At 29.0% G+C, this 13548-nt stretch overlaps 3 protein-coding genes across 3 annotated transcripts in view; 1 reads left to right on the top strand and 2 right to left on the bottom strand.

Moving 5' to 3' along the window:
- The window catches only part of LOC119605319 (adenosine deaminase 2), a 22303-nt gene extending 9493 nt beyond the window's left edge, over window positions 1–12810 (bottom strand). The window contains exon 1 of the mRNA XM_037958368.1: window positions 12615–12810. The gene's annotated coding sequence lies outside the window, so the exon portion shown is untranslated. The remainder of the gene's footprint in view (window positions 1–12614) is intronic.
- On the top strand, window positions 7448–12194 carry LOC119605336 (adenosine deaminase 2). The gene is made up of 7 exons (XM_037958378.1): window positions 7448–7730; window positions 10122–10236; window positions 10300–10797; window positions 10856–11025; window positions 11172–11353; window positions 11420–11556; window positions 11616–12194. The coding sequence occupies exons 2-7, from the start codon at window positions 10155–10157 to the stop codon at window positions 12077–12079; spliced, it is 1533 nt and encodes a 510-aa protein (XP_037814306.1). The 5' UTR covers window positions 7448–7730; window positions 10122–10154; the 3' UTR covers window positions 12080–12194.
- Window positions 12693–13548, bottom strand: LOC119605345 (low molecular weight phosphotyrosine protein phosphatase 1-like). Its single transcript, XM_037958389.1, has 3 exons — window positions 13384–13548; window positions 12966–13318; window positions 12693–12894 (listed from the first exon to the last, which is right to left on the bottom strand). Exons 1-3 carry the CDS (start codon window positions 13412–13414, stop codon window positions 12802–12804), a joined length of 477 nt encoding a protein of 158 aa, XP_037814317.1. The 5' UTR covers window positions 13415–13548; the 3' UTR covers window positions 12693–12801.

Genomic DNA, 13548 nt, shown 5'->3' with positions numbered 1-13548 from the left:
TTTAACCATTTTCAGTAGGCTTCGTCCTTGGGTCAAATGAAACGTAAAATTGCGACCTGTACCTTGCGCACAAGGTTTACCTGGACAGCCAGCCAGACAGACGGACGGACGGACATAGCTTAAACGACTCAGAAAACGATTCTAAGCCGATTGGTATACTTTAAGGTGGACGAATATTTTTGTAGGACGAATATTTTTGTATGTTACAAACATCAGCACAAATCCAATATACCCTCCCCACTAAAGTGGTGTAAGGTATAAATATCACAATTGCCATGGATAAACAAGATTTATAATAATCAAATCGCTACCAAAGGATTCATACTATATGTATACAACTAATTCTTCTTTTATATAAGAAAAAGAAGGAAGTCAAGTGACAGTAAAGTGGAGTCAACTTTTCATTGTTTATACACTTCTACTACAAAATGAGAAAGTATCTTAAAACTCAAACCAAGATTTTTATAAAATTTTAAATAAAATGTAAAATTCCATAAATTAACATCATATGTATATTGACATTAATTGATTTTATGACTCAAACTTAAACACTTTACTATTCACTGAATATTTAAAAGAAACAAAACTTAATTTTATTTATGCTGCAAAAATTTAAATAAAATTTAAGAATCTTAACAAAAACTAAACATTAAAAAGTTGACAGAATAATTTTGAGCACAAATAATTTCAATTTAGTTGTCAACTTTTTTTTTTTGCACATTTACATACATTTCGAAGATTTCAATTATAATTAAATATTCTCATAACGAAGTCAACAAACCGTATTTTGTTTAAAGACGCACGCTGGCGGTTATAACGTCAGCGGTAGTAGCGAAAAAAACATACATACATATCTACATAAAGAAATCATAATGTAAATTTTTTTTAATAACAATTCAAAATAGTTATTTAGTTAGAAACAAACACACGTATCTGATGTACACACACGTATGCGAAATTAGAAACAAATTTTAAATTTCTAAAATAACTTAAATTATTTGTGTTATTTGGTTACTTTATACATTTTCGATATGATTATTATTAATTTGAGTGTGTTTTTTCGACAATAACATTATTATAAATCAATTAAGCTGTTAGATGTTTAAAATTTCATATAAACTTTACAAAACTGTGTTTGTTTACAATCAAAAGATTTAATTGACCCTTTAAACTAATTTAATGGATTGAGTGATTTAATTGTTTGTAAGTAATTATAATATAAGCTATATTTTTATGTAAATATGTAAATAATATATACATTTATAGTAATGGTTTTATTGTAATATTTAAATAGTAGGGTATATTTCTTTTGTATTTAATTTTTAAGTTTTAAAAAATTCTAGGTCTACGAGACGCATTATTTTGACACCCTATATAATAGTCGAATTTTTTGTTGATTTTTTAATTAAATGGCAAAGCTTATATAAGCAAAACGCCAGGGTAGCCCAAGTTGGTTTAAATGAAATCCTCCAAGTTGACCTATAACTTCATGTAGGAAGCAGGGAACAAATACTAAACAAATCTTGAGTTTTCGATGGTACCCCACCAGTAATGTTTAAGAGTTTTAATGGTCTCCACCAGGGTATAAACTATTTAAGCATTCTATGGTCTTCATCAGTCAAAACATAACCTCATTTCAAGGTAAAACGATAGCACGAGGCTAATGCAGGCAATGTATAACTGCAAACTTAAAAACACAAGCCCGACTGTCCTAAAGAAATTAATAGCGATAACGCGAGAGTTGTTGATCAACTCAGACTCAGAATTCTTTAGTTTACATAAATATATCATGGCATAATTAGAAAGGTGACTGCCCTAAAGCAGCTGATTATACCCTACACCACTTTAGTGGGGAGGGTATATTGGATTTGTGCTGATGTTTGTAACATACAAAAATATTCGACCTAGACCCACCTTAAAGTATACCAATCGGCTTAGAATCGTTTTCAGAGTCGATTAAGCTATGTCCGTCCGTCTGGCTGGCTGTCCATGTAAACCTTTTGCGCAAGGTACAGGTCGCAATTTTCAAGATAATTGGATGAAATTTGGCACGCACGTTTTACTTGACCCAATGACGAAGCCTATTAAAATCGGTCCATTATACAGATATATCGATAAAATACGGCACAACTAAGTTTTATAGAAGTCTTGATGACCCTGCCAAATTTCATAAAGATCGGGCCCCATTTGACCCTAGCTCCCATACAAAGTCCCCTATAGACAATTACTTGAATGTCCCAAATTAACTTATAAACACAAATATCACGATGAAATTCAGCACAATAAAATATTATGTAAATATAAATATATTCACAAAATTTTATCGGGCTTGGTACATATTTGCCCCTAGCCCCCATATAAAGCCTCTTTCAGAAAATTAGTTTTTCATCCATAAATTGCTTAAATGTATTGGAACAAGGGAATATTGAAGATAAATGCTTTATTATGAAAAATAAATCACATTTAATATTCATAACTGGTGCACAGTGGTATAGGAAAAAAAAGAGGGAAATAATTCGGTAACTTCTAAACGGTTAATCCGATTTTAATGAAATTTGGTATGCACAAAGAGGAGGTGTTGTCGAGTTTAGGTTTTGAATTTGGACCTTATAGGCCAACCAGGGGCCCGGCGGGGGGTCCTCAAATTAGGACACCTCGGCTATGTTAAATTTTTAAAACGATCCTATTTCTTCATTTGAGTTCCGATTTAAAAAAAATTTCGTATATAGAATCTCCTCATCGAGCACTATAAAAAATGTCGTCGTAGCAGTAAATTATCTCTTATAGTTTAGGAGATATTCGCATTTGAATATTAAAATTTTAAAATTTTTACCGTCCTTACTTTAGTTTTTTTGATAATAGCAGGTCCAAATATTTCCGATTTTCGCCATTTTTTTTTATTTGCTTAACAACAAGTTTATATACCAAGCAGTGAAAGAATTATGTAAAAATCATGACTGAGTCCAAAGTTATAGGCATTTAAATTTAAAAAATTAAAAAAAGGCGATTTTTTGTCATTTTTTTGGGAAAAAAGTATCTTTTTCTTTTTAAGTTATCTAAAAAGTTTCTAAGAAGATGTATATAGAATTTATACTTTTTGGAAAGCTGACTTTACATAAAGTACGATAAATGAAACAAAACCTAAAAATTTTTGATACCGAGGGGACCAGGTCCATCCAAAAAAACCCTATTTTTTATGGAAAATTAAATTTTGAGCAAAAATTCTCAAATCGCATAGTCGATATCAAATTATAGTGACCTGTTTTATATGACCCAATATGCTCTTAATCATTTTGTAACGGGTTTCGATAACCCCGCCCCTGGTATGGATATAATAGGCAAAAAACTAAAAAATCCCATTTTTGGGATTTTTTAAAACTTTTTTGGGAATTCCGGGATTTCTAATAAGAAAATTCGAAATTTTGATTTAATTTTGGATTTTAAGTAAAAAAATCTACCTAACTGTAAAATTTCATCAAAAAATATTCATAAATTAAATTTTTATTGCAATTTGAAAAATTTGTATCTTCGCAAAAACTGAATAAAAAACATTTTTTAATTTTTTTAAAAAAAAGTATTCCGCGAATTTTTTAATTTTCAAAAATTATATACAGTTTTGAAAAATAGACAAAATTACCTTTCCATTGATATATAACATGCCTACCTAATGTTTTTTAAGTGACAAATTAATTAGGGAAAACTCAACATCTTTTAGAAAATATGCCTAGCACTATTATTTTCATCCATAAGGTTAACTCTTAAATTTGTTACATATATGGATGAAAATAATAGTGCTAGGTAAATTTTCTAAAAGATGTTGAGTTTTCCCTAATTAATTTGTCACTTAAAAAACATTAGGTAGGCATGTTATATATCAATGGAAAGGTAATTTTGTCTATTTTTCAAAACTGTATATAATTTTTGAAAATTAAAAAATTCGCGGAATACTTTTTTTAAAAAAAATTAAAAAATGTTTTTTATTCAGTTTTTGCGAAGATACAAATTTTTCAAATTGCAATAAAAATTTTATTTATGAATATTTTTTGATGAAATTTTACAGTTAGGTAGATTTTTTTACTCAAAATCCAAAATTAAATAAAAATTTCGAATTTTCTTATTAGAAATCCCGGAATTCCCAAAAAAGTTTTAAAAAATCCCAAAAATGGGATTTTTTGGTTTTTTGCCTATTATATCCATACCAGGGGCGGGGTTATCGAAACCCGTTACAAAATGATTAAGAACTTATTGGGTCATATAAAACAGGTCACTATAATTTGATATCGACTATGCGATTTGAGAATTTTTGCTCAAAATTTAATTTTCCATAAAAAATAGGGTTTTTTTGGATGGACCTGGTCCCCTCGGTATCAAAAATTTTTAGGTTTTGTTTCATTTATCGTATTTTATGTAAAGTCAGCTTTCCAAAAAGTATAAATTCTATATACATCTTCTTAGAAACTTTTTAGATAACTTAAAAAGAAAAAGATACTTTTTTCCCAAAAAAATGACAAAAAATCGCCTTTTTTTAATTTTTTAAATTTAAATGCCTATAACTTTGGACTCAGTCATGATTTTTACATAATTCTTTCACTGCTTGGTATATAAACTTGTTGTTAAGCAAATAAAAAAAATGGCGAAAATCGGAAATATTTGGACCTGCTATTATCAAAAAAACTAAAGTAAGGGCGGTAAAAATTTTAAAATTTTAATATTCAAATGCGAATATCTCCTAAACTATAAGAGATAATTTACTGCTACGACGACATTTTTTATAGTGCTCGATGAGGAGATTCTATATACGAAATTTTTTTTAAATCGGAACTCAAATGAAGAAATAGGATCGTTTTAAAAATTTAACATAGCCGAGGTGTCCTAATTTGAGGACCCCCCGCCGGGCCCCTGGTTGGCCTATAAGGTCCAAATTCAAAACCTAAACTCGACAACACCTCCTCTTTGTGCATACCAAATTTCATTAAAATCGGATTAACCGTTTAGAAGTTACCGAATTATTTCCCTCTTTTTTTTTTTCCTATACCACTGTGTGGTGTATATATGGTATCATATGGTCGGCCACGCCCGACTATACTTTCTTACTTGTTTTTTATTTCATTTTTGTGTATAGTATCCTTTCTGTCAAAAGTTGTTATTGCTTATATGTTATGAATGTTATTTGTTTACGTTTCATATATCATTTTTGACAGTAAACTAATTCTAGTACAAAAACAGAATACATGTTGTTTTTTTTTTTTGTACTTATTCTTGTAGTCACCTCTCTAATTTTGTTGCTTTTATAAGAAAATCCAAAATATCTAAACCAAGATTTAGATTTGGTTAGATCAGAATAATTGTTATAAAATATTATAAAAAATCCAACCCAAAATTTTCGAAGAACTTTTACAACTCTTTGTTTTGGTTACAAACAACATTTACCACAATACTAGCATAACTCGAAAACTAACATTCCGAAGAAAAAAAACAACATGACATTACACTATTTTCAAAATTACTTTTAAACAAATTGTGGAATTTAAAAATTAAAACTAGATTTATATAGTAAAGGTTAATAATAGTTTTTCTCCTATTTATTTATAACCAAAAAAAAAACGATCTCACATAGAAAATAACAAACATTTCAAAAAACAAAAGTCTTGTAGTAAATGAACGAATTTAGAAATAATTGTGAAAAAATAACAAATAATTATATATGTTTTAGTAAACTAATTCTTTCCTACTTTATTTTCTATGTAAGTAAATAATATAACTAAAATTACAATAAAAACATTAATGTGTCAAGTGTGCGAAATGTTTATTTAATAGCAATTAACATAGAGCTAATCTGTTAGGTGTAAAACGAAATGGAAAATACCCTTCATTTTATACCCTTAAAGACTTATTTGTAAACAAACATTTATTTTATAAAGGGTTTATAAAACAAATTTCGTATGAAAATTGTTTTTTTATAAACCTTTTTTAAAATAAAATGATGTTTATGAATATGGGGGTTAAACTACAAAGTGGTCTATTTCCATTTTATTGTTGTGTTTGTGCGAAATGTATTTATTTGGATGAAAATAGTTTTCGAAATTTTGACTAAATTCTTGTTATGCAAATTGGTCTAATTTCTAATTTCTCAAAAGCCTTAAATGAATTCCTAACTGTTCTCGTATGATTCAAGCAAACCCCTTGTGAATGTTTCTACAATGAAAAGTGCCCTTAATAGTAGTTAATCCTTAGTAAAGTCTAATTAGTTATAGAAAATAATGTGTTTTTTTTTACAATTTTGATGAGTGTAATATTTGATGGTTTCAATTATATTGATAATTAAAAGGTATTTTCAGTTTGTGCTGTTTAATTAAACGATAACTCCAACGTAAAAAAATGGAGCAAAAATAGAACAGAAACAATTAAACAAGTCTTTTTGTAGATATTTTAAAACATGATTATTTTGACGTTTTATTTTTTTGAATCCAAGATAAACAACTTCAGTAGCACCTTTTCCAACTATAAAAAATACTTTAGGTCCAATAGAGTAAAATAGTGTATTTCTCCAAAAAAAGGAGTTATGATAAGATAGCCAGTCATCACTTTATTTATCGGGTAAGCAGGAATGTTATGTAGAAGCTAAGTAAAAGCTATTTGCTACTTGTGGTTAATCTCTACATATTTTTGGTGCGACATGGTTTAAGAAATAACAAGATGTAAATGCACCCACAAATAAGCTATACAATAACTAGTTATTTTGGAACGTTTAGGAAGCACAAAAAAAAAAATTTCCACAGCCGAGAAAATTTAAACATTTTCTTAATTAAATTGTTTTAAATGTTCTAAAAGACATGAAGACACATTTTTTTAAGTAATAGTCATAAGACACATAATGATACAAAACTTATAATTAAGTTAATGTGGTTGATAATGACCACTCATTACCAAGTAATATATGAAATAACTAACGATTATTATAAAAAATTTAAGATTTTTTGCTGTTTAGATTTCTAAACATAATAAAAGACTTTTTAGAGGAACTCAACACCAACAAAACTTTAACTTTCACCAATACATTCATATTAAAAATATTTCTCTTTTTGGCTGTCTACGATTTTGCAGCAGTATCATTCTCAATTTAAATCAAAAGATTGATAGAGTATGTGGAAGTTCTCAGGTATGTTAAAAAATAAACTTGTTTTATTCCTGCGAAAAAACTTCAATAAATCGCAATAGAACATACGAAACTAAATACAGAAATATAAAGATATCTGTCAAGTATCAATTCAAAACTTTCAATCTACTTAATGTAGCGTACTTGCAATATTAAAGGGTCTTTACATTTGTCTTTCTCTATTAGCATTTTTTTTACAATTAAACTCCCACTAAGAAAACCAACAACAGCAAAATCACATAAATAACAAACAGATAGAACAAATTTGTCTTTATTCGCTTATAAGTCGTCATGAATATTTGAACACTTTTTGAGCTAGTAGAAAAATTTTTGGCAAAAAAAATATTGAAACTTTTTCGTAGTCTACGAAAATTTTGACCAAACAGTGCTAAACAAATCGTGTTAAAAAGCGGATGAATTTAAAAACGGAGAAAAAATTTGTGTGAAAGAAAAAAAAAAAAAAAAAGAAACGAAAAATTAAATGAAACTTTCTATTGAAACGGCCTTTAAATAAAATCATAATTAACACCTTTTTGGAGTGTAATTTACAAATACAATACAAAATTTTTTTATGGTTAGTGTTAATGCTTATAAAATGTTTCTTAAATTTGTAACAGAAGGTCGTAATAATTATAAAATAAATATTCATAAACGTGATTGCAATCAAATCAATATGATTTTCCAAAAACTATTGACTTAAAAATGATTCACATTTTTTTTTCAAAGAGAAACTTCCCCTGGGTTTAAAGTTATAAAATCAGATTTTGTTTATTACGCGAAAAAAAATAATTTAATTGAATTAAATAAAAAAAAAACAATTAAATAAAAATCTTTGTTTAATTTTGTGTATAAAACTACCAAAGTATTTATCATACAAATGCTAAATGTATTAAATGTACAAAATATCTGTATATATCCATCAGTATGTGTGATAAGCCCAATTTGCATCTAAGTGAAATTTACGTCATATTATTATATGTTTTTTTTTTTTTTTTCTATTCTACTCATAATCAAATAATGTGTTTAATTTAACAACTTCAAATGCAGTTTTCTTATAATTTATGTGTGAATTTTAAGACGCTTAAATTTTTGTGTTTTCTTGCTGGATTTGTTTATCTCCAACTGAAAATATAATCGTTTTCTCGTGCTATTGATTAACAAAATATTTTCATTAAAAAAAAAAAATATTCAAATTTATGCTGAGGAAAATTTTTCCTTGAGGAAGTTTTTTTTTTCGTACGTGTTCTATAGTTTTAGGAACAAATTATTGGTTGTTAGAGTCAGTTTCTTGTGTTTCCAAACAATTTGTATAATTAATTAAATTGTAGTTTATGTGTTTTGACGCAAAACATTTGAGTTCATTTATTTGGGGATTTTCTAGAAAAAAAGTGTTAATTTTGCAAAAAATAAGTTATGGAATTTGTTTTTAATCTTTGAATCATTGATTTGTTTAAATATAATTAAATTTATAGTGAAATTTGATTTTAAGTTAAATTAAACTTCAAATTTTTGAAAATAATTAAGTAATTTTAGAAGCTTTTATCGAAAGTAATTTCGAATTTTCGAATATAATTTCAAGTGTTCAAACATTAAATTGCATTGAAATTTAATAATTATACTAAAATTCTAAGAAAAGTTACATATCTCGTTTAATATCAAAAGATATTCGGGTTCAAATAAGAAGAACGACTTGAGTTATCGTGTAGAGAGACGAAAAAATTATGTTGTAAATTTTTAGGTTTTGAAAAGATTTTACCATTAAAAAATTTTTTGTACATATGTATATTGATTTTGTTATTCCGTTCGTAACACTTCAAATATACCCATAAAAGTATAATATACATATTTCTGGGTTCTTATTCAATTCTAAAACGATCTAGCCATGTCCGTCCGTCTGCCTTTTAAAAGACCGATAGGGTCTGAACGAAAGAAGTTGGATGATTTCAAAAACATTCCCTATAGGTAAGGTTTGTTTGGTATTGAAAATGGGCAATATCGGTCCAAGTTTTCACATACTAACCGCTATCGCCCTACAAAGCCTACTCCCCATATAAAGTCCCCTTCAGAAAACTACTTTTACCCACACTACTGGCTAAAAAATACGAGTACAGCGCTGAAATTCGACATAAACAAGTTTTGTACAAAATTTTATGAGAATCGGTACATAATTGACCCTACACCCCACATAAGGTGGGTAAGGTAATACTGTCTTAAAAATACTAGTACAGCGATGAAATTCGGCATAAACAAATTCTAAGGGAACTGAAATATTCCAACAGAATTTGATGAGGATCAGTCGATAACTGATTCCTTTTAACAATTTCTTACATTTTCGAAAAGTTACATTTTAAAAACAATTTCGAAATCTCAAAGAATTTTTAAGAATTTTCAATATAATTCCCTATAATACCCTAATTCGCTAATAAATGAAACAAAAGAATTTTTAAGAATTTTCAATATAATACCCTAATTCGCTAATAAATGAAACAAAATACTGTTCTTGTTTTTATGTATGTCCGTTATTTGAATTCCTAGATACCGTGACTACTATTGTTGGACCGCCCATATGTACATAATAGTAAAGTTATTCATGAAAAATGTAAGCTATCTAGCTGTTATAATGCTCCGATATACAAATTTTAGTATTTACTTCATATTGGAGGTGCCACGCCCATTATTAATAGTACAACGGCAAAACTTGTAAAATCTTTTGGACTAAAGTACAATTTTTTTATAGTATTGAGCTGTACTGATTCCGAGTCTATTCCAATTATATCACCATCATATTAGTCTTTCGATATATCATAGCCTTTTTGAAAAAAGTTTTCATCCCATTCTATACGTTATAACAGCGCGGAGATACCTTAATTTATAAAATGTTTTATGTCGTCATAAGCTTTAGAAAGAGCGTTAAATTTAATATTATATCGAAATAATAAAATTTTTATATGTATATTTCTTTCAGACTTAAGAACCCACCTTAATTAAGATACACACAATGCTTAACCACAGCCTTTTAATCACAACCACCTTAATAGCCTTAATAACAGTTGCAGTCTCAAAACAGAGTAATTATTTGCGTAAGTTTTGGAAAACAACAGCTTAGAAACTTTTTTAACTTAAACTGCTTCAAAATTTTTTAGCTTATCAAGATGCTCGAGAAGCAGTTATACAAGCCGAAGATCTCCTTAGCACCGGCGGACGTTTACATCTAAATAGTCGTGAATCAAAAGTAGATGATATTTTCCTCAAGTATAAATACGATGAGTTGGCAAAAGGTTTTCGGGATCCCGACAAAAATGCCGCCGGCATGCATTTCTTTAAAGCAAAACCACTCATCGATAGCAGTAAAGTTTTTAAGTTTTTACAAAAAATGCCTAAAGGAGCTGTTCTACATACACACACCTCAGCCACTGTGTCATCGGCATGGGTGGTGCGAAACATATTCTATATGCCCGGCTTATTGAGATGTACTAATCAGGAGGGTGTGAGTATTTTAACATTCCGTAAATTGCCACAAAAACATGGTTGCACCACTCAATATGTGCGAGTAAGTGATGAACGTAAAAATTCAATTTCAAGTCGTGACTATGATCGTGCCCTGGAAAAATTTATAAATCTTTATACGCCTGCGCCGGAATGTAAGTTTTTCCGAATATGTGAAATGTTATATTAATTAGCTTTTTATTTTAATTTCAGTAGAATATTCATCGATAAATATTGTTTGGACAAAATTTCAAAACATGTTTAGAACAATATCGGATGCTTTACTCTATATACCCGCTTATCGTGCCTATCATTGGCAAATGTTGGAAGAGTTGTACAATGATAATGTTATGTATGCGGAAGTGCGCTTAAATTTTCATGAGGTTGTTAATAATACACTCGATTTGTTTAAGTAATACTAGTTAAATTGTAGATCATATTCTAACCTAAAACTATAAATTTGACTAGTATTGGAACAGTCAATTCTTAATCTTAAAATTGTTGCTAATTTATGTGTCTTTTTGTATAGTTGTATGACATTAGCGGCCGCATATTCCCTCTTGAGCGTAGTGTTACCGAATTGATTGATGTGGTGGAAAAGTTTAAATTACAACATCCCGATTTCTTGGGTATAAAAATGATCTATTCGCCACATCGTAATGTAGAAAGTGATGTTATACGTAAACATTTTGAATCATTTATGAAATTACAGTAAGTTTTCGTTATAGTTTTGTTTTTATAATTAATTTATATAATTTTAAATAACTATTATTTCAGTAAATCCTATCCCAATTATATAATTGGCTTCGATTTGGTGGGTCAGGAAGACAAGGGTAAACCTTTATATAATTTTGTTAATGCTCTCAGTGATAAACCTAAATCTTCCCGATTTTTCTTTCATGCGGGAGAGACAAGTGAGTCTTCTAATAAAAATTTAATTGCTAACAAATCTAACGTTTCCTCTCTTACCCAGATTGGTATGGTGCCTCCACAGATTTTAATCTACTAGATGCTATACTCTTAAATACCACTCGTATTGGTCATGGTTATGCTCTCATGAAACATCCTGTACTATGGAATGCTGTCAAGACCCGCGATATAGCTGTGGAAGTTAGTCCTATCTCAAATCAGGTTTTACATTTAGTATTAGATCTACGCAATCATCCCGGTTCCTTTTTCATTTCCCAAAATATACCTATTGTGATTTGTAACGATGATCCCGGTTTTTGGAATGCTAAAGGTTTAAGTTATGATTTCTATTATGCCATTATGAGTTTGGCACCCAATAATGCAGGTCTTAAGACTTTGAAACAGTTAGTATGGAATTCCATTAAGTATTCCATGTTGCAGGCTGGCGAAAAGCAAAGAGCCTACGCTTTGTTGCAATTAAAATGGGATCATTTTATAGATGATGTTTTAAAAGGCATCGTAGTTTAAGTAATAAATTGGTAATTTTTCGTTTCTTTTTGTATTTTTTTACATAAATTTAAGACTTAAAGACAATCAGATCACTAAGAGAAAATTGTAATAAAAAAATTAGCACAAAATTTTATATCTATTGACTTTAAATTAGAGAAAGCAATTAGTAAATATAATTTGGTGTAAATCTAATAAATATTTGTACAAAATTTCTTCGGGATCACAAAATAAACATTAACTCGGGTCAATATTTGGTGAGCTGGGTCAAATTATAAAAAGGTTGTTTTTAAGCTTTTACGTAAAGGTATGTTTTGAATTTTTGAAATCATATGAAAGGTCTTTGAGAGGTGCTTTCAATAGCGTATTTTTGGGCTAGTTGTGAAAATTATAAGTTTTATTACTTTTTAATTTTATTTATTTAATGTAAAATTAACTAAAATCAATAAATCATAAACCTCACTTTGGAATAAATATGGACTGATATCGCTGACCGAGAACCTTAAACTTTTGAGTAATTTTACACTATTTAAAGGTCAAATGAAATTAAAAATACCTTTTTGAAACGTCCAAAGCGCATTAGTCCTTTAGTCTTTTTCCTTATTTGTAAGTCCAAATAAACGTCGTATTGAAATTTGAGCAGGTACAAACAATTTATTGCAAAGGTTCCAGACCAAGTCACTTTATTCAACACAATATCCTTAATATCATTAATTGTAATTCTAAAATTTCCAAAACGACTTTTAAATCTCATTGGCTAAAGCTTTTTTCAAAAAAGCATCACAGGCTACCACACATTGTTGATAGGCCTTTTCGAAGCCGGCATCACCACGTTGCTGGAAGAAACAAACAATAAAAACCAGTAAATTTGGCACTTCCTAACAACACACACCAACAACAAACTTACATAATAAGGATCCTCAATGATTTTCTCCTCTTCCGGCAAACCATAGTTACCCAACATGAGTAACTTTGCTTTGGAGCCTTTAGGAGCACGATCTTTCAAATCACTCATATTCTCATAATCCATACCAAAAATATAATCAAATTCTTCAAAATCTTTGGATTTAATTTGTCTAGCCTTATTAGTGTAAGGTAAACCGTGTTTCTTCATGGTACTTAAGGCACGAGAATCAGGAGAATTACCCACATGCCAACCGCCAATGGCAGCACTGTCCACTTCCCATTCATCCGAGACACCGGCTTTTTTGATGGTGTCAATCATGACAGCCTCAGCAATGGGGGAACGGCAAATGTTGCCTGTAATGGTGGTAAAATAACAAATATTTTTATTAAAATAACTATTTTGTTAAAATTAAACATACCCAAACAAATCATTAAAATCTTTTTAACCATTTTATTTAGAAAATTTGCTAAATTCTAGAATGTTTGACCGCCGTTTTTCACTTTTCTTTGTGTCTTTTGGCTGACAGCCAATCATTTAACAAACAAAAACAAAACAAACAGCTGTTTGTGATTTTTCTCCCACA

This window comes from Lucilia sericata, unplaced genomic scaffold (assembly GCF_015586225.1).
Source record: "Lucilia sericata isolate MDLA Ls3-8-SP2 unplaced genomic scaffold, ASM1558622v1 Contig000015F_arrow, whole genome shotgun sequence".
NCBI lineage: Eukaryota > Metazoa > Arthropoda > Insecta > Diptera > Calliphoridae > Lucilia > Lucilia sericata.
Note: the sequence above shows the minus strand (reverse complement) of the source record. Positions and strands in the feature narration are given on the sequence as shown.